The following is an 18,783-nucleotide window of genomic DNA, read 5'->3' as shown; positions in this document are numbered from 1 at the left end:
GAGAAATCAGTTTGCCAAATTTTTGTGAACATTCAATGGTTTCGCAGAGGCTTGTGAGAAGTAAATGCTACGGAACATATTAAATGTTACTTAATGTTTTAAAGGCGTTGCTATTTTTGCTGTTTGATTTGATCAAAACTATTACACAGCTGATTATTAAGCTTTTGCTTACTCAGTGCTAACTAGAGACCTGGCTGCTTCTTTGCCTGAAATCCTGGGGGCAAGTGAATTTTCAAGCGGCTTGCATTTGGGGATCTTTTTCCTCTAAAATCAAATGAGTGCCTGTATTAACCTGGCTGTGTCCACGAGGACTGGTTCGGGACCCTGCAGTGCCCTGACCTTGCACACACGGTCCATCTCACAAAAGCAGCATCCCCCAGCCCCGGGCAGGCTCTGAGCTTGACAGAGACACATCCCCGGGCACACTTACAGTGCAGGGAGGACCAGCACTGCTCCTCGCTCTGCTGCTGGACCACGGGATGGAAACAGTTGACACATCACCTCTGGTACCCGCAGTTCGTCTGGGAGGTCCCCACTGGGGCAAATCACAGCAGATTTGCCACCAGCTCCATGAAAATCATTAGGACATGCCATGTTCAGGTGCAGAATGAACTGAGAGCAAAGCTGCGTTGGTCCACAGACCCTCTCGATCCTCCCGCCGCTAGCCCAGACCATGCGCCGTGCCCAAAAATGCTGCGGGATAAATCCAGGTGCACCTGGGAATTAACAGGGCTGTGCACCACTGCTCTGGCTCAGACCTTCCCGGCACAGCGTGGTGTGGTTGCGACCCCGTAGATGCAGAGCATCCAACTCCCTGCACCATGACGGCCGCAGAGGACAACCTCATGGTCCCCAGGGCCCGGAGCCGGAGGGGCTCATCCCCTCCCTGCCCCACACCGCCTGCCGCCTGCACTGCCTGCTTAGCCCCGATTTACGAGCAGCGTGTGAAGGACAGACACTGGGCCACTGGGCTGAACAATGCAGGAATATTAGCCGAGTTACAAAAACAAACAAACCAAACCCCGCCGGGAGCCCGTTTCATTTATCTTCTTTTGTCCAGTTTTGCTTCAGCGTGAAAGTCGCCCTTTCAAGTCCAGCAGTTGTGTTCCAGCCCCGGCGGGTAGCTGATCCAAAGCGTTACACTGAGAGCTTCCCAATGGCATGTTTGCACAGTTCAATTCATTTCTAAATATTCAGTGGAGTTTCCCTCCCTCCTACCCTCCCAGGACTTTTTGCCCAAGAGCCGAGGGTGTAAAGTACAGGGCCGGGGATACTGGTGCACAGAGCCTTTGTGTGCAAACACAAGCTGCTGTTTGTATTTGCCTTCACACTGTCAGAGCTCAATTGTGTGCGATGCAATACTGGCTACCAGTCTGCTTTCAATATCCGCTCGGCCATCCCTGCTGCCAGAGAGACGCTCCCCCTCCCCGGCCGCTTTGAAGCAAAGTGATTTAATTTCATGAGACTTTCAGTAATCACGTTACAATCTCCAACATTAACCAGAACTGACTCCCTATTGCAAAAGGGCGGGCGGACGACCGAGTAAACAACCTGGCTCGGGACAGCCTGCAACGCCAGAGGAAGGCAAAATGCACGATGGCTGCCTGGCTGGTTCCATGCCGCTTATCAGATGAGGCTGGAAAACAGCTTCTTGCCAGTGCCGGGAGGGAGCAGCCGGCTTTGGCCATCCCAAGGATGCTCTACGGGCTGCTCTGCTCATCTCATGCACCACGATGACTGATTTTTAAAACCAGACCTTTTTCCCCTATCCGTAGCTCTACCCATCATTTACCTTCCCTCCTCCCTGTGCCATTTACCGTGTCCTGATACCTCTGCCACATCCCCCAGGACTGGATTCGTTTCTGGGACAGGCTCCTTCTGCTTATGCATTACTACATGCTGCGGTGGCCAGTGGTCCAGGAACGGCTCCCTGCATGGGAGGTGGGCTCCAGGGAAGGTCTAGCATGAAGAAGAGGAGGCTGAGAACAGGGAGATTCAGGTCTTGCCTGCCTGCGCTGTCTCTCCCTCATTCCTCCTCACCTCCCTGCATGCATGGCTCAGCTCTTCCCAGATCATCTCCTCACCAAGCAGAGATCATACACTGGACCCTGCTCTCACTGGGGCTGTGAGAGCAAACGGAAGTGCTGCACTGGGCTGCCGGGCACTGGGCAATCCCCAGTGGGTGTAAAAAAAATCCCTTTTTCAAATCAGATTCACTATCCTTGCTCTCTCCCTCTGCTATGGTCTGACTGCCTAAGACTGGACCCTAAATATCCAGAGAGCTGACATTAAGGGGCATTAATTCGCCCCACAGAGCTGCCATGAAAATAGTCATACTCAGTCAAAATGAAGCATGAATCCCAATAACACACGCAGTGCTGCAGAGCGCACCCTTGTAGGGATCAGGGTGATGGATGGCTCTGAAATATCATGGGGAAGATGACATGGACTCCTCATCCACCTTCCCATCCAAATCTGAGAACCTGGAGTACACAGGCATGTGTAAAGATGGTGATCGGGGACGGAACAGCTGGGAGCTCACAGACCCAGCACGGATGTGGCACACAGCCCGGAGAGTGAGCTGCGCAAAGTGGGGACTGCTGAGCCAGCAGCTCTCCTCCTGCGTTTCTTCCCTAATTCCCACCTGGGATGGGGGGGGGAAGAAATCCCCCTGCTCCCTAGCGTCCTGAGAAATTGGGGAATGTTCTTCCTGCTCCGTCACGCACCATCGTCTACTCTGTGTCTACTTCTCTGCAATCAGAAAGCGTTTCCCATACCAGCAGTTCCCCGCAGCAGGTCAAAAAGAATACATTTGCTGTAAAACAAACCTGCAGAGCCTGGCTGCTCACAGCCCACGTCGGTGCCTCAGCTGCTCCTGCCCCTCACGTTGGTTTTGCCCTTTTCCAGGTGAATTTGGGGGTGCTGGGTGTAGGTTCCTGGCTCTCCACCCTCCTCTCCCCAAACAGGGGAGATGCAGCAGCTTTGACCCTCAAGCAAGGAAAAAGTTTGTCCCCAAGACACCCCTGAAGCTGCTCACCCCTACCTGTGCGGCATTCCCACTCGCCTGCCCGCACAATCTCTTTCTCGCTGCTCATTTTTGGCAGAAGATGGCAGAGGTCTCCCGGGCTCAGCCTTTACCTTTACCATTCCCAGGAGCACATCACAGGGGTGGGGCTGGGGGCTGCAGCTCCCGATGCAGCACCCTGGGGCACCCTGTCCCTGCGCCGGGCTCAGCGCAAGAGAGGATCCCTCTCCAGGTGATACCACAACCTGGGTGACAACGGTCGGTGGGCAAAGCCAGAGGTGCCTGCCAGCCCATAACCTTCCGTGAAATAATTTAGAAAGACCCTGTGCTTCAAGGAGAGTGTGAAATCGAGGTTTTTTTCCTTCCCCAGCCTCCAATCCTCTATCAAGGAGGGAGATGCAGATATGATTTTCAACCCTCCCATCATTTACAAGAGACTTTGAAAAAGTTTGAAAGGAAAACTCGTGCCTGCGCCCTCCCTGCTTTCACAGCTGGGGGTGGGACATGAAACTGGGCTCTTTCCCTATCTATTGCTTGCTTTGCTTGCTGCACTCCCCGGCGATGCGGTGGTCACTTTGCACAGGAGAGGCATGTTGTGAGAAGCAGCAGTTTTGTGCTTAGTTTGTCCTGTGGATGCAGCGGTCCCTCCAGTGCCAGCTGAGACGGCAGGGTGCCCAGCACCATCCCTGCTGAGCCCCAGAACAAAGCAGTCTCTCTGGCCATATCATTCCATCATTTTTTCAACTCCAGTCTCCACTAAAACCAGTGCTGGTGAAAATAAATCCCTAAATCAAGCTCCCAGCTGAGCTACATGCCTCCTCCATCCCCAACCCTTGGCTGACGTTGGTGCTTGTGCTTTCGCGGCTCAGAACCCGTTTTTTTACTATCTACCTAAAAAAACACAACATTTTTTCCTCCCCACCAGTTAATCCCCTGCTTTCTGATGAGCCTAACACAAACTCCAGCCAGCATGTGGCTGAGTCCCTTTATGCGACTGATCTCTGCTGCAAACACAGTCTGCTTCTGCCTGGGATGCAGCAAGAGCTGCCGAGCCCCCGGCTCTGCTCCCTTCAACAGCCTCGTGGCCGCACCGGCTCAGAGCAGGAAAAGCCTCCCTGCCTCCTTATCAGTCCCCAGAGCATCCTAATCCCCCTATAAATGAAAGCTATTATACAGATATCTTTTTAAAAGCCTGCCTGTCACTTCAGCCAGGCAGCCCCGTCCCAGCCATCAGGCGATTTTTTGGAGCGTGGTTAGCGCAGGTGAGACACTGCCACTAGACAGAGCCGGGTTTGCACCGGGTGAGGGTCCAGCCTCTTTCTTTACGAGCTGTGCTTTGATTCCTGCTCAGGCACAGAGCCATCTCCCCCATAAAGACGGGCTGCAGAGCCGGGCTGAGCCCCATGGTCATGCCAGGCTCCCTGGCTCCGCCACGCTGCCTTGCGGGAAGCAGCGGGGATCTGGCAGGGATGCTTGGGGAGGGGAGCTCGGGTCATGCAAAGGAAATGTCCCCCGCTGATTGCAGTGGCAAAGGCAAAACGGCAGCCACCGCTCTGGAGACACCCTGGGGACGAAGCAGATGTGACCGCTGGGCTCTGCCACTGCCGCACCCTTTCCCGGCGTCGAAGCCATCTGCGCAGGCTGATCCTGGCAGCAAAACCTCTACCTCCCCTGCTGCTGCCTGAAAAATCGGGGGGACCTGTTTGGTGCAATCACGAACATGCTGCAAGGAAATGATCCGGGAGGGGTTGTGTCCGGGGGCTGTGAAGCCCCCCGTGTATCGAGGGCTCAGACGGCTGGTTGTGTCCCGTGCTGCAGGCAGCTGTGTCAGTGCTTTCTAGGAAAGGTTGGATGTTGTATTTGGTAGGTCCTGGCGCTGGTTTGGGTTTATTTCTGCCGTTTGACAGCAACACAATGCGAAATGATGTGCAACCTCTGCAATGCTATGAATGTAACCAGCTGGTTCCAGTCGTCCTGACCCAAGATCTCCATCGCCCTGCATGTCCCCCAAGGCAAAACTGGCTGGGGAAGAAACACATTACAGCACCCCAAAATCCTCCAAAAGGTCTGCAGGAAAACTCTGCTTGCACAGCCCAACGCTGACACGCAGTAGCCCGTAGTAAGTTCAGGAGCCTCCAAAAACATTGTACCTAAAAGCAGGGCATCCCAAAAGGGAGGCAGAAGAGACCTAGGGCCAAAGGCGGCAGTAACCCTCCGTGGTCAGAAAATATGTACCCCATCCCTGAGGATGAAGGGGGATAAATGAAGAATACAAAGACAGGCTCACGCGTCCCAGCTGCCCCCACTTCACGGGCCAGGTAAGAAAACCAGAACCCCGGGAGTGTTTTTACAAGCAGGATCCCTGCAGGCAGCAGAGATTCAAGAGCCCTCGCGTGCTTCTCACTCAGTCCTTGGAGAGGCAGCACGTCCCCCCGGGCGGTCACAGGGAGTTTGCCGAAGCGAGGACAGCGGAGGCTGAATAAGGATGACATGCTTTGGCCCAGAAAGAGGAGGGCAGAGATTAGCCGTGGACAAGCTCAAGGGAAGGCAAGTGTCCAACCCGGAGTGCCAAGCCTGGTTTTGTCTTAGCCTTAACTGTGCTTTTTTGTTTGTTTGTTTGTTGGTGTAAAAACCTTTCTGTTGGAAATCAGTTTAACTTTAAGCTTCCTGAGAATAAAAGCCTGTGAGAAAGCTCTGCCCATGCAAGGCCCACTTGGGAGGCTACAATGGGAGTCTCAGCAGCTTATAGGCCCATATTTCTATGGCTACAGCACCCATCTGCTCAGCAATACAGCGTTACCCCCTGCTCGTGCATTTCCCCATGCAGAACAACCTGCCGGGAGCTGAACCCAGGCTGGGGTGCAAAGGACCTGCGGCTCCGTGGACAGCACATGGTGCCACAAAGAGGTCCAGCCTGCACAGGGTCTGTTCCAGTTGCTGGCTGGTGCCGTGTCGCAGGTGAAGCTGCCCCGGTTGCAGTGTTTCCCTAGACACAAGGATGCTATCATACTGCTTCACGCCTTTCTTAGCCCAAGTCCAAAGCATTTTGCACAGCCCGCCCTTTACTCTCTATAAATGCGAAAACTGAGGCACAGGGGGACACAACAAGCCTGGATATCAGAAATTATGACTATTCCTAATATCCTCGGAAGGTAAGGGGCAGTATCAGCACACAGCGGCTCCAAAATCCACCTGTCAGTCGTGCCTGGCTGGCTCAAGCTAGGGACATAGTCGTGCCATGCTGCCCAGCCCCAGGCAGCAGCATCTGTCTGTGGAGGGTGCTGCACCCTGGGGATCCTGCATGGGCACCCTGGGGATCCTATATGGGCACCTTGGAAATCCTGCTCAGAGCCTCTTTGGTCAGATAAATGTCGCTGCTTTACAAGGTGAGAAAGGCTGCTTGCAACCTTCCCCATCCCTCTGGAAGAGATAAGCAGGGTAAATGCCAGGGACACTCAGAGCCCCCCTTCTCCTCACAGAGGGATTTACAAAGCCACTTAAGTCCTCTGTCTGACTCCCATCCCACCATGGTGCCAGGAATCAAAGGGGAAGAGGGTGCAATGGTTGTGACCCTGCCCGACCAGGTCTCTGCCAGCTCTGCAGGTCCTGCCCCCCACTCCACTTCCCACTCTGCTGCAGACAGAGCCCTCTCTTCCTCTGTCCCCCTCTGAGACAGACCATTTCCAAAGCCCTGAATCACCACAGGAGAGGAGAAGGCAGAAAAGACATCATCCTCCAGCCCAGTGCTTCCTGGCTTGAGGGGTCTCAGCCACCATGAACCATTGTCACCCAACAGTGGCCCCAGGACTTGCCCTGACGTCCCGCTCCACTGCATACTCCCGGGGTGCCAAGGAATATCTGCAAGCACGCTCCGGTGGGCCCAAAGCCATCAGTCACCACCAGCTTGACTCCTTGTCCCATTCAGAGGCCGAGGGGAGTGGGAAGGAACCATCTCATAGGGCTACCCAACACGCTGCTGTGCCAACCCTGCGGAAAACGGTTACAGATGGGATGAGGACCATGGAGGTTTTTTTTTTTTAAGTGGAGATGATAAATGCAGGCTAAAGAAAAGGGGTCACCTAAATTTAATAAGGGACACCAGGAACTCCCTGAGAGGAAGTCCTGCAGTCCTTACATCCCTCTGCACGACCAGAGCGAGAAGATCTTGCTGCTGTGGAAGGATTTGATTTCCCTGGTTGTGATGAGGATGGAGGGGGGCCCACCGACTATTTTAGTAAGCACTGCCCTGCAAATACCTCCCTGGACCACCACTGAGATGATAAAGCCCCAGGTTTGTCTCGAAGGAAGTTTTTCATTGGGAATGTTTGGCAGGCTGTTCTCTGGTAGTTCCTGGTCCCCTCTGTGCCTGAGATGAAGTTTCCTTTTAGCTGGAGGAGAGACTTGCTTGCAAGTTGCTCCGAGATGAGACACATCCCAGCCTGGGAACCCTACTGCAGCGCACACCGCGGAGCAGAGCCTGTCTAACACCAGGCTCCGCGCACGGCTTGTGCCAAATCCCATATCTGAAAACACAATATGTTTCCTTTCTCTCACTGCAATCGCACTTGTTATTTTTAAACACTCTCTAGGCATCACATAGGGCCAAAATCCGAGAGGCGCCCAGCACCTGCAAACACCGTTGACGTCAGACGCACGTGCAGGTGCTGGTGCATCTCCCGGCCCCGCGGGGGAAAGGGCTGCGAAGCACCAGAGCCGGCACTGGGAACGGAGTCCAGAGGTCGTTCTCAAAGTGCCTGTCAGCGAGCTGCAGCCTGGGTTTGTCTAGTAGCGCTTTCTCCGGCCAAGGCAAATGCAAAGGTATTTTATGCGAACTAAAGTGAGTATTCAAAAGCAGTGCTTGTCCGTGTTCATTTCTAGCACTCAAAATAACGCCACGGTTCGTGAGAAATTGTGGAATGGTGCTGACTGCGTTTTATTGATGTCACAAAATCTGGTCGAAGCCCCTGCCTGCATTTTCATGTGTCCACACAAGCTCACCAGCAGTAGAGCTCTGACAACATTTTAGTTCAGGCCTTTTCCAGCTGCAAGCTCCTCTCACAGGGGAGCTGGAAGCTTCATCAGGACAAACTGGGTTGGAGACAAAGGGCTTGGGCTGGACCAACGCTGAGCAAATGGAGCCGGCCCAATGGCGCTGGAGAGAGCGAGGATGGAGAACAGGCCTCCAAGCTTATCTCCAAGCTGTGTCCTCCCTGCAGCACATTAGCCCCCAGGCGCCCAGCCAAAGCCGGACTGTAAGGCCAAGCTCTATGCAGATGAGTTATTGGCCAGGTAAAGTTGATGGGAACCCAAATCAGTGAAAAGCTCTGCTGGCGAGCTCCTTCTGCAGGAGCAGGTCCCTGGAGAACATCTCCTTGGGCTGGGCCCTGTCGTCTCCGTGTGCGGTGCCCGGGCTTTTGCAGGCAGCACGAAGTGATAAAGAAAAATTAGATCTGGCTGGCGAAAAACGTTCCCGTGGGAAATTTTGACTTTTTGTCAGAAACTCCAGCGCATTTCTTTTTCAGCCCCAAATAAGCATGAATAGGAACAAAGATTCGGTTTTGGCAGGGGGAATGGGCTTACCAAAGAAAACACCCAAATTTTTAAGCAAAGCAGACACTTCTACCATTTTTCTCCCTGGTTGAAAAACCCAATTTTTCACAAAAAAGAGCAAATTCAGTGAGAAAAATTGTAATCGGTTCTCACCCCACTGCCTGGGGCAAATTCAGGTAATATGGCTAATTCACCTGCCCCCTCACCACTGCTGCTGAGGAGGGTCCAGCCTTCTCTGGCTTTTCTCTCAAGTGGTTGAAGATCCCTCCAGCCTGCAGCCGGCAACATCACCGCCAACTCGCCGCTTGTCCCCTGCCGCTGGCCGCCAAGGGCTGGGTCCACAGCCCTCGGGTGACCGCAAAGGCTGACCTTCTCTCTGGATTTAGGTGAGAAACCAGGGTGGGCCGATGGTCATGAGCGAGTGGGTGGGAGCTGAATAGTGTTACCGTGATCTTTATCTAGGGGGATTATTCCAGGCAGTGTGGGCTTGGCAGGGCAACGCACTTGTTTGGCTGAGGTTGGTTTTGCAGACAGATAGGTATGGCCTCAGGGAACGTGCAGCAGAAGCGGGCTGGGGAAAATTATTTTACGGTAGCTTCATCCTTGCAAAACATTCACTTCCCAGCAAAGTTGGCGGACAAGGAAAAAACTGAGTGATTTTCTTTTGCAGAAGTCTGAGGCGGCTAGGACTGTGCATGGTCTGAAACGCAAAGCCTGGCACAAAAGTCACACAGTTTACTGGAAACTGAGAACTTGTTTCCTTTTTATTGGAAGTAAATTGGAAGGGAGAAGGATGGGAAGCGCACGGGGCCAGCCTAATAACTGAAACAGAAGCATTTTCAGGAGCACTTCAGGACCCTGCAGAGTAGACCAAGGGTCCGACAGCACCCCGAGATCGCACCAAATTTTATGGCAACGCTGAGAGCGGTAACCCTCTCACACTCAGTCCCTGCCTGTGAGATGGGACGGAGGCCTGGGGGGAGCTGAGCCCCTCCTGCTCCCCCGGCCCTGCGGCCGAGGCAGAGGCAGCGCCGGGCCCGCCCTGGGCGGCGGTGGGAAATAATCGAGACGTGGAGCCCCGTCCCCGGACGCTGCCGGGCAGAGGGATCCCGCCGGGGCAGGAGAAAGGCAAACCCGGTGACAAACCCCGGCTCGGCGCTCTTGGCACATCCCAGCGGCACCCACCGCCTTCCCCTCCGGGAAACGGCGTCTCCCCGCCGCTTCCCCCCGCTGCCGCCGCCCCGGGGCCGCGCCCGCTCCGCCCCGACGTGAGCCGCAGCCCGGCGGGGAGCGGAGGCTCCGGGCCCGGGCCGAGCATCGCCCCGCGGGACAGGCACCGCCGGCCGCTGCCGGGACCCCCGCACCTTCCCCCGGCGCCGCCGCCGCGTGTGCCCCGGTGCCACCGGGCTGCAGGACCGGGCCCCCCCCCCTCTCCCCGCCAGATAACCCAGGCTTGGCCGTGCCTCGGTGCTGAAGGCGCCGGCGAAGAAATTGCGCTCTCTGCAAGGGACACATCTGATTGTGATTTGGGGGAAAAAAAAAAAAGGAGGAGAAGGGATTAAAAAAAAAAAAAAAAAAAAAGCCCAAGCCCGGCCGCTCGGCGAGGATTTTTTTTCCTATCGTCGGAGCTGCAAATATTTTGGAAGACGGGGCCGTGTTTTCCGTGTAAACAAGGCTGCGGCGGCGGCGGGCGGCGGGTGCCGGGGACGCTCCGCGGGGCCGCGGGGTCCCGGCGCGGAGAGCCGAGCCGAGCCCGGGGCGCACCCCGGACCCCGGGGCTGGGTCACCCCCAGCCACCGGCACACGGCTGATCCCAGGGGCTGGCACGGGCCCCCTAAACCGCGGCGAGGAGGGGACCGGCAGCGCACGGGGATCCCGCCGGGGAGCAGGGGGTGGAAGATCGGGGGGAGCCGTCGGCGGGGTGTGCTGGGACTCAAGGGGAAGAGCACCCCAAACCCTTGGCCACCCCAGGCACAGGCGAGGGACGCCCCGTCTCCCCTCGGGGACAGCCTGGATGCTGGGGGTCCCTTACAGCCAGGGCGGCGCGGGTTTCTCTCCCGAGACGGAGCGAACCGGCTGCTCTCGGGTTCTCATTTGGCCGTGGGGCTCGTTCAAGTCCCCGCCGCTCCGCCACCGCCCGCCGGGGCCGCCCGCACCCCCTGAGGATGCAGCGACGGGAGCCGCAGGCTTTGCCGAGCTGCCCTGCCAGCGCCCGGCCGCCTTCTCCCTCCGGGGAGGACCGGAGCCCGTCCCCCGTCCCGGCCTGGCACGGAGCCTCTCGGGCCAGCTGGCGGCTTTGCGGCGGGGCTCTGAGCCGGTGTCCCGGGGTAGGGAGCAGGGCTGCCGGCGAGCTCCGGGATCCTCGGACCGGATCCCGCTCCGTGCGCTGCGGGACCTCCGGCTGGGAGCTGCCCAGGACGGGAGATGCTTCCCAGCCAGCCAGGGCTCCTCAGCGCTTCTCCGGCCACGAGCGGTGTTTTCCCGGTCTCCTGAGTGTCCCTTCTCCCCGCTCCTGAGCTCCTTGGTGTCCCCTGCTCTGCGCGCCAGAGTCCCCCGGTGCCCCCGGTCCTGCTCTCCCGGCTGCCTCCGGTGTCCCTCGTCCCACGCCTCCGGGGCTCTCGGCATCCCCTGCCCCAAATTCCTGTCCCTCGCCATCCCCTGCCCGGTGGTCCCCAGTTCCCCGTGCCCGCTGCTCTGCACCTCGGGGTCCCTCGGTGTTGTCACCAGTGCGCTCCCGGGTGCTTCAGTGTCCCCCGCCTTGCGCTGCCGGGCGCCTCGGTGTCCCATCCCCTGCGCTTCCGAGTGCCTTCTGGGTGCCTCGGTGTCCCCTCCTTTGCCCTACACTCCCGGGTACCTCAGTGTCCTCGCCCTGTCCTGCTCTCCATCTCCCTGCGTGTCCCTGTCCCGCTCCCCGTGTCCCTGCATGTCCCCGCGCTGCTCGCTGTGTCCCTGGATGTCTCCATGGCTTTCGTTCCCTGTCCCTGAAGATCCGCTGCCGGGTCCCGGAGCCTTTTGCTCCCGTTCCCTGCCTTGTCCCTGGATGTCCCCATGCCTTTCGCTCCCCGTTCCCTGCCGTGTCCCTGGATATCCCCATGCCTTTCCCCCTCCGTTCCCTGCCGGGTCCTGGATGTCCCCATGCCTTTCGCTCCCCGTTCCCCTGCCGTGTCCCTGGATGTCCCCATGCCTTTCACTCCCCGCCCCTGAAGGTGCCTTGCCGGGTCCTGGATGTCCCTATGCCTTTCGCTCCCCGTTCCCTGCCGTGTCCCTGGATGTCCCCATGCCTTTCCCTCCCAGTTCCCTGCCGGGTCCGTGGATGTCCCCCTGCCTTTCGCTCCCTGTTCCCTGCCGGGTCAATGCATGTCCCCATGCCTTTCACTCCCCGTCCCCTGAAGATCCCTTGCCGGGTCCTGGATGTCCCCATGCCTTTCCCTCCCCGTTCCCTGCCGTGTCCCTGGATGTCCCCATGCCTTTCGCTCCCCGTTCCCTGCCTTGTCCCTGGATGTGCCCATGCCTTTCGCTCCCCGTTCCCTGCCGTGTCCCTGGATATCCCCATGCCTTTCCCCCTCCGTTCCCTGCCGGGTCCTGGATGTCCCCATGCCTTTCGCTCCCCGTTCCCCTGCCGTGTCCCTGGATGTCCCCCTGCCTTTTGCTCCCCGATCCCTGCTGTGTCCCTGGATGTCCCCATGCCTTTTACTCCCCGCCCCTGAAGGTCCCTTGCCGGGTCCTGGATGTCCCCATGCCTTTTGCTCCCCGTTCCCTGCCGTGTCCCTGGATGTCCCCCATGCCTTTCCCTCCCAGTTTCCTGCCGGGTCCCTGGATGTCCCCATGCCTTTCGCTCCCCGTTCCCTGCTGGGTCCCTGGATGTCCCCATGCCTTTCGCTCCCCGTTCCCTGCCGTGTCCCTGGATGTCCCCATGCCTTTCGCTCCCCGTTCCCTGCCGGGTCCCTGGATGTCCCCATGCCTTTCCTTCCCTGTTCCCTGCCGTGTCCCTGGATATCCCCATGCCTTTCGCTCCCCGTCCCCTGCCGGGTCCTTCGCCCTCCCCTCCCTCTCCCTGCCCTTCCGGGGACCTCAGCGCCCTCTCCCCGTCCGTCCCCCCGCGTCTACCGGCGTGTCCGTGCCCGCGGCGTGGGACTCACCCACGCACTCGTTGGCCTCCCGGGCCGTCGCTCTCTGCCAGGGCCGGTCGTAGTGGAAGGGCTTGCAGCGGTCGCACTCGGGGCCGGCCGTGTTGTGCTTGCAGTCGCACACCAAGCTGTCGTCGCGGTCGCGGACGCAGCGCGACGCGTGGCCGTTGCACTTGCATCGCCCGCCGACCTGCAAGTCGGAGACGGCGTAGAAATAGGAATCGCGGGCCAGCTCGGAGTCATCCTCGCTCTCGTCGCCGAAGGTGTGGAGGCGGCTGAAGGTCACCCTGATGTCGGTGGCCGTCACCCAGTCCTGCAGCACGGGCGAGTTGTCGAAGTCGTGGGCGGTGGGGCGGCCGTCCAGGGTGCTGAAGGCGATGAGGCCGCCGGAGAGGGGCCGCACGTCGGTGTGCGAGTCGGTGCAGACCGCCTCCTGCTCGTTCTGCTTGGTGATGGCGGCGCGGCTGGGCTTGTTGTACATCTTGCGGCACTGCGTGGAGTAGAACTGGAAGGGCACCCAGGTCTTGCCGTAGTCCATGGACTTGTGGATGGCCATGGACTCGGGGCGCGGCGAGCAGAACTGCAGGCTGACGTAGGTCACCTCGAATTTCTTGCCCAGGGAGAGGGTGAGGGTGACGTTATGGGGGTACTGGACGTAGCTGTCGGACTGCCAGCAGGTCAGGTTGTGCGGGTTGTTGAGGTCGGTGAGGAAGGAGGGCGGGTGGGCGCGCTTGGGGTCGGAGGCGTTGCAGAGGTGGCAGGAGCGGACCTGCTCCTCGCCCTTCTCCGTCACCACGCAGTACCGCGACGGCGGCTTCCCGCAGGTGCTCGACACCTTCACCTCCTTCCCGAAGGCCGAGTTGACGAAGTCGGGGATGCAGCGGCGGGGCAGCCCGTGCTCGTCGTAGCAGGGGTCGGGCTGAGCCGTCTGCACGGCGAACATGCTCACGCCGTGGTAGCCGCCGCGCAGGGGCTGCGCCAGCCACGCCGCCGCCAACAGCAGGGCCAGCGGCGCCTCCGCGCCCCTCCGCGGCATCCTGCGCAACCTCCGCGCGGCGTGGGGCGAGGAGGGAGGGGAGCCGCCGCTCTAGAGCGCAGCAGCTCCGCGGGGCGACTTTGGCCGACGGACGCGGTGCGGCGGCTCAGGGAGCCCGGAGCATCGCCCGCCCCGCGGCCAGCCCCGCGGAGAAAGGGGAGACGGCGGCGGCGGCGGCACCACAAAAGTGGGGCTGGCGGCGGGGCTGGGTCCCGCCTGCCTCCCGCCCCGGCTCTCGCACGGAGAATGACTGGCGGTCCCAGCCCCCGCCGCGTTTGAGGTCATGCTAAAGGAGTGACATCGCGCTCAAGGAACAGAACAACGACATCCACTGGCGGCTCAGCCAGAGACACGCACAGGCCTCGGGGAGGGCGGGGGGGGGGGGGGGGGATGGGAGAGGGACGGAGCCCGCCCCGACACCGCGGCGATGGGCGCCGGCGCCACCGCGGGGCTCCCGAGCCGCCCCGAGGAGCCGGGGAAGGGCCCTCCTTCTCCCCCCCCCCCGCCCCGCTGTGCACCCGACGGGGCTGGGGGAGGCCAGGGCTGCCGGCGCCCCAGCAGCTGGGGATGCTCCGGGGGCATGGCGGGGGGGGGAGCGGCCAGGAGGAGTCCCCCTCCGACTACCTGTGGGGACGCCGAGAGGGACAGGATCGGGCCCTCGCCCAGCTGGTGGTTGCTGGCCTCCCCTTCTCTACCAGGCCAGACAGGGCCTGACCCCCTCAACTGCGTTGGGAGGGGGGTCCGGGGCAGAGCCACCGAGGGAGCCCGGAGCCCGTCTGGGCACCGGCCCGGGCCGAGGGGGCTCCGGCGTGTCTCGCCCCTGGGAAAGAAATCCCGACGCCGGAGAGGTTGAACTGGGGGAAATCTCGAGTCCCTGGGCACGACACGGGACCTAAGGGGCCTGGCGACCCCCGGCAGGTTGTTTTCGGGGCTGATGCCGGTGAAGGGGCGGTTTCCCCGGCACAGCCCCGGGGACAGCCCGGGCACAGCCCGGGCACAGGGGCGGCGCGGCACCTCTCGCCGCTCCCCGTCGGTTTGCAGCTTGTCGGCTTTCCCCTTAGAGCGAGGAAGGGGATAAAGGGCGGCATTTCTCCCGCACCGGGCCGTGCTCCAGCCGCGGGCTTCCCTTCTCGCCCGCCCCAGCGGCCCCCCGGTGCCGGGCGGGCCGCCCCCCGACGGCTGCCTCCCTCCGGACCCGCTCCGGCTCGGCTCTTCTCTCGGTGGTCCCGGCCGGGGGGCACCCCGCTGCCCCGCCGTGCCGGCCCCGGGGGACGGTACCGAGATCCCGGAGAGATGGTCCCGGGAGGGAGCGGAGGGGTTTCCCTCCCACGGCTGCCGGCCGCCCTGCTCGCCCCCCTTCCCTCCCTCCTTGATTAAAAGGGCACTTTTATTTTTCCAACGGAGGTGCCCTCTCTCGGAGCGCTGCCCGCGCCGTGTCACTCAAGCGTCCGGGCCCTGGCACGGCGGCCCGGTCCCCTCCCCGGCGAGCCCCGGCGGGGCGGCCCCGAGGGGACGGGGGCTGCCCGGGCAGCGGCGAGCCCCAGGCCGGCCTCCGCCCCCTCCCCTCCGCCCGCCCCTCTCCCCGCTTTGAATTCCTTGCCACCGAGCTGAATAAAAGTGGTTGTTGTAAATTGAATTAGTGCCTGATTAATCTGCTCCCGGGCCTGCTAGCCCAGCGGGGCGTCTTTGGCAATGCAACCGCCTTCCCTGCAGGGCAGCGGGGCTCCGCAGCCTCCCTGCCCCCATCGCTCCCCCCGGATCCCCCCCACTCGCCCCCCACAGCCCCGCCGCTGCCGGGATTTGTTAACTCTTCCCCGGGAAACAGCCCCTCCGTCCTGCTCCCGACGCCCTTGCTGCTTCTTAGCCGGAGAAAGAGGGGGGCGGTGTATGGGGATGCGGTCGGCCCGGGACTGGGGGGGGGGGGGTCCCAGTCCTGCTGGTCCCACCCGAGCCGCCCAGGGACGCAACCCGGCTCACCCGGGTCACACACACCCACAGTCCCGGTGTATCCCGGCGCCGGAGAGATTTTTCTCCCCGCTCTTGAATTGCAGCAAGATTTGCAGGATTGGGGGGGCGGTGGGGGGGTGGGGGGTGGGGGTGGTTGTGATCCCGTCCAGCTCCGGGGGGACCCTAAGGATGGAGGAGGGGAATTCACACCAAACTGTCCCGGGCCGTCGGGGTCAGGCCGGGGCAGCGGCTGCGGGACACCCCCGGGGGCACCGCCGCCCCATGCGGCCTCTCCCCGGCTGGGCCGACCCACCGGGCCGGGGGCAGGCCGGGGCTGTGCCCCCCCGCGCCTGCCCAGGTGCCACCCGCCGGGGGTACCACCGTGGCGCGTCTGGCGGGCCCCCGGGGACCCGAGGTCCGCTTTGCCTAGCCGGGCGCCCCAAATCCGCACCCGTGAACCCCCCGGGTTCCTGCATCCCCGCTCGTCGTGTCCGAGCTCCCGCTCTGCCCGCCCGGTGCTTCTCCTCCAGCCACGCGTGTTCGAGACCAGCCCTTCCCCGCGGGGCTTCCGTCCGTCCGCCCGTGTCCGGGCCGTGCGGAGGCGTCCAGTGCCGCCGTGTGCGGGGCTGCCGTGCCCGGGGGGGGACACGCGGGGTCCGGCTCGGAGCGAAGCAGGTGTCGCTGCGAGGACCGGCGTTTCCCCCGGGGGAAGATGCGGTTTTGGCTCCGGCTTGCCCCCAACGCCCCCCGACCCTCTCGCCGGCCCCGGGCGCAGGTCAGGGCTGAAATTTCGGCCTTTCTTTAAAATCCGGGAGGTTTTTTAAAGGACATCCCCCGGCCCCTCCAGCCCACACCGATCTTTACCGTCTCGCAGCAAAAAATGGAGGGGGGGGGGTTTCTAAGAAAACCTGACCCACGCTAAGCTCCCCCGCAAAGCCGGGGTGCTGCTTAATCCCATTAGCAGGGTGTTAATTTAACAACCATCCGGCGCTGCCGAGCGCGGGGGCACCGCGCTGCCCGGCGGCCGGGGGGCGGCTGTGGCTCTCGCCCCCCTCCTGCCCTTCTCGCCCGGTTTATTCGGTGTTTCACAACCCCCGGGGTTTGCAATGGCTCTTGCGGTCATTAACGTGATTTACTGAGGCTTGCCTCTAATTACCTCGCCCTCGAGCTATTAAATGCATGTAAGCAGCTCCGCGGGGACGAGGTGCAGCTCCCCGAGGCCCGGTCCCGAGTCTGTCCGCTCCCTCCGGGGCAGGGGGGGCCTGGGGCCGTCCCGGGGGGCATTGGGGCCAGGGGATGCTCGGGACCCCAGGCCGTGCCCCCGACCCCGGCTCGCACCCCACTTCGGGTTTGATTTTCCTATCATTAAGCACCAGCTCGTCCCGGCCCTGCCCTGGCTCGGTGCGACGGATCCTTGCCGGCTCCAGCCCCGGTGCGACCCCTCTGCGCTCTCGCTCCCACCGGGGCCGGAGCATCTCCGGTACCTGCACTCGGAGCAGAGCATCTCCGGTACCTCCGGTACCTGCACCGGGAGCGGAGCGTCTCCGGTAATCTCCGGTATCTGCACCGGGGCCGGAGCATCGCCGGTACCTCCGGTACCAGCACCAGGAGCTGAGCATCGCCGGTACCAGCACTGGGAGCGGAGCATCGCCGGTTATCTCCGGTATCTGCACCGGGGCAGGAGCATCGCCGGCACCTCCACTACCAGCACCGGGAGCGGAGCATCTCCGGTTATCTCCGGTATCTGCACCGGGAGCGGAGCATCGCCGGTACCTCCACTACCAGCACCGGGAGCTGAGCATCGTCGGTACCAGCACCGGGAGCGAAGCATCTCCGGTTATCTCCGGTATCTGCACCGGGGCAGGAGCATCGCCGGTACCTCCGCTACCAGCACCGGGAGCGGAGCATCGCCGATTATCTCCGGTATCTGCACCGGGGCAGGAGCATCGCCGGTACCTCCGCTACCAGCACCGGGAGCGGAGCATCGCCGATTATCTCCGGTACCTGCTCCGGGGCCGGGGCCGGCCGAGTGCGGGCCCACGGGCTGAGCGGCCGCGGGGCACAGCCGGGCCGGTCCTGGGCGAAGCGGAGCGGCCCTTTCCCCCCGCGTTTGGCCGGGGAGAAGCCCCGATGAAGGAGGGAGGAGAAGGGCTTTACCTCAGCCCCACCGGGGGCAGCCGGGAACGGCGGCCCCGGCGCTCAGAGCCTGTTTTAAAAGTCAAATCGCTCCGGCTGCCGGAGCTCGTCCACCTCCCCGGGAACAATGCGCTGCCCCGGGCCCACCTCCCCCTGCCAGCGCCCGGCCTTGGGGTTTGGAGGAGGGAGGGGGAAAACCCAACCACATCTTCTCCTCCTCAAATATCTGGGGGCCGTCCCCCCGGCGGGGACCGGGAGCGGCTGGAAAAGCAGAGAAGACCCGGGTTGAAATAATCAGGAGCGATTTATTCCCCTGGAGTGACAGTTCTTTTGAGCAGTTGCCGAATGGCAGTTTCTGTCTTTCTGAAAGCTTTTCTTCCAGATTCTGTTCAGATTAGGCTGGGGAGATGAATGAGGCCATTATCCAGCCCAGTAGCTATTCTGAAATGCCAAATTAATTACCAAGGGCTAAATCAAGGCGATGGGGGCTGGGGGGGGGGGGGGCGGTGGTTTGAGGTGTGAAAATATCTCCGCGATCTTTTAAACCCGCGCACCGGGGGCGGCCCGGGGTACCCCCCCCCCCCCTCCGCCTCACTCCGCAGGTGCGGGAGGCAGCGGAGCGGCCCCGGCCGGGCGGAACGGGCGAGGAAACCCCGCGGGGTCCTACTCCGGCTCCCCCGGCACGGCCCCGCCGGCTGCCGCATCTCTTACCTCCGGCGGGGCGAGGAGCGCCGGGGCCGCCGGACCCCGTGGTTCTCCGGGCAGGGCTGAGCCGGGGCCGGAGCCGGAGCTGGAGCCGGAGCCGGGGCCGGAGCCGCTGGTCCTCGCTTGGATGTTCACGGGTCGGGCCGGACCCCTCCGGGCGCTCCCAGCGGGGCTCGCCGCTCCCTGCCCGCCGGCCCCCGGGGCGGAGGAGGCAGCAGCCCGGCTCCCCCCGGCCAGGCTCTCCCCACGCCTGCTGC

General features: G+C 61.7%; 1 protein-coding gene across 1 annotated transcript in view; it reads right to left on the bottom strand.

Moving 5' to 3' along the window:
* Nucleotides 1-13,738, bottom strand: part of NTN1 (netrin 1) — a 106,016-nt gene extending 92,278 nt beyond the window's left edge. The window contains exon 1 of the mRNA XM_059828316.1: nt 12,715-13,738. Within this exon, the coding sequence (XP_059684299.1) occupies nt 12,715-13,738 (1,024 nt within the window). The remainder of the gene's footprint in view (nt 1-12,714) is intronic.
* Nucleotides 13,739-18,783: the final 5,045 nt, after the last annotated feature.

Source organism: Gavia stellata, chromosome 22 (genome assembly GCF_030936135.1).
Source record: "Gavia stellata isolate bGavSte3 chromosome 22, bGavSte3.hap2, whole genome shotgun sequence".
Taxonomy (NCBI): domain Eukaryota; kingdom Metazoa; phylum Chordata; class Aves; order Gaviiformes; family Gaviidae; genus Gavia; species Gavia stellata.
Note: the sequence above shows the minus strand (reverse complement) of the source record. Positions and strands in the feature narration are given on the sequence as shown.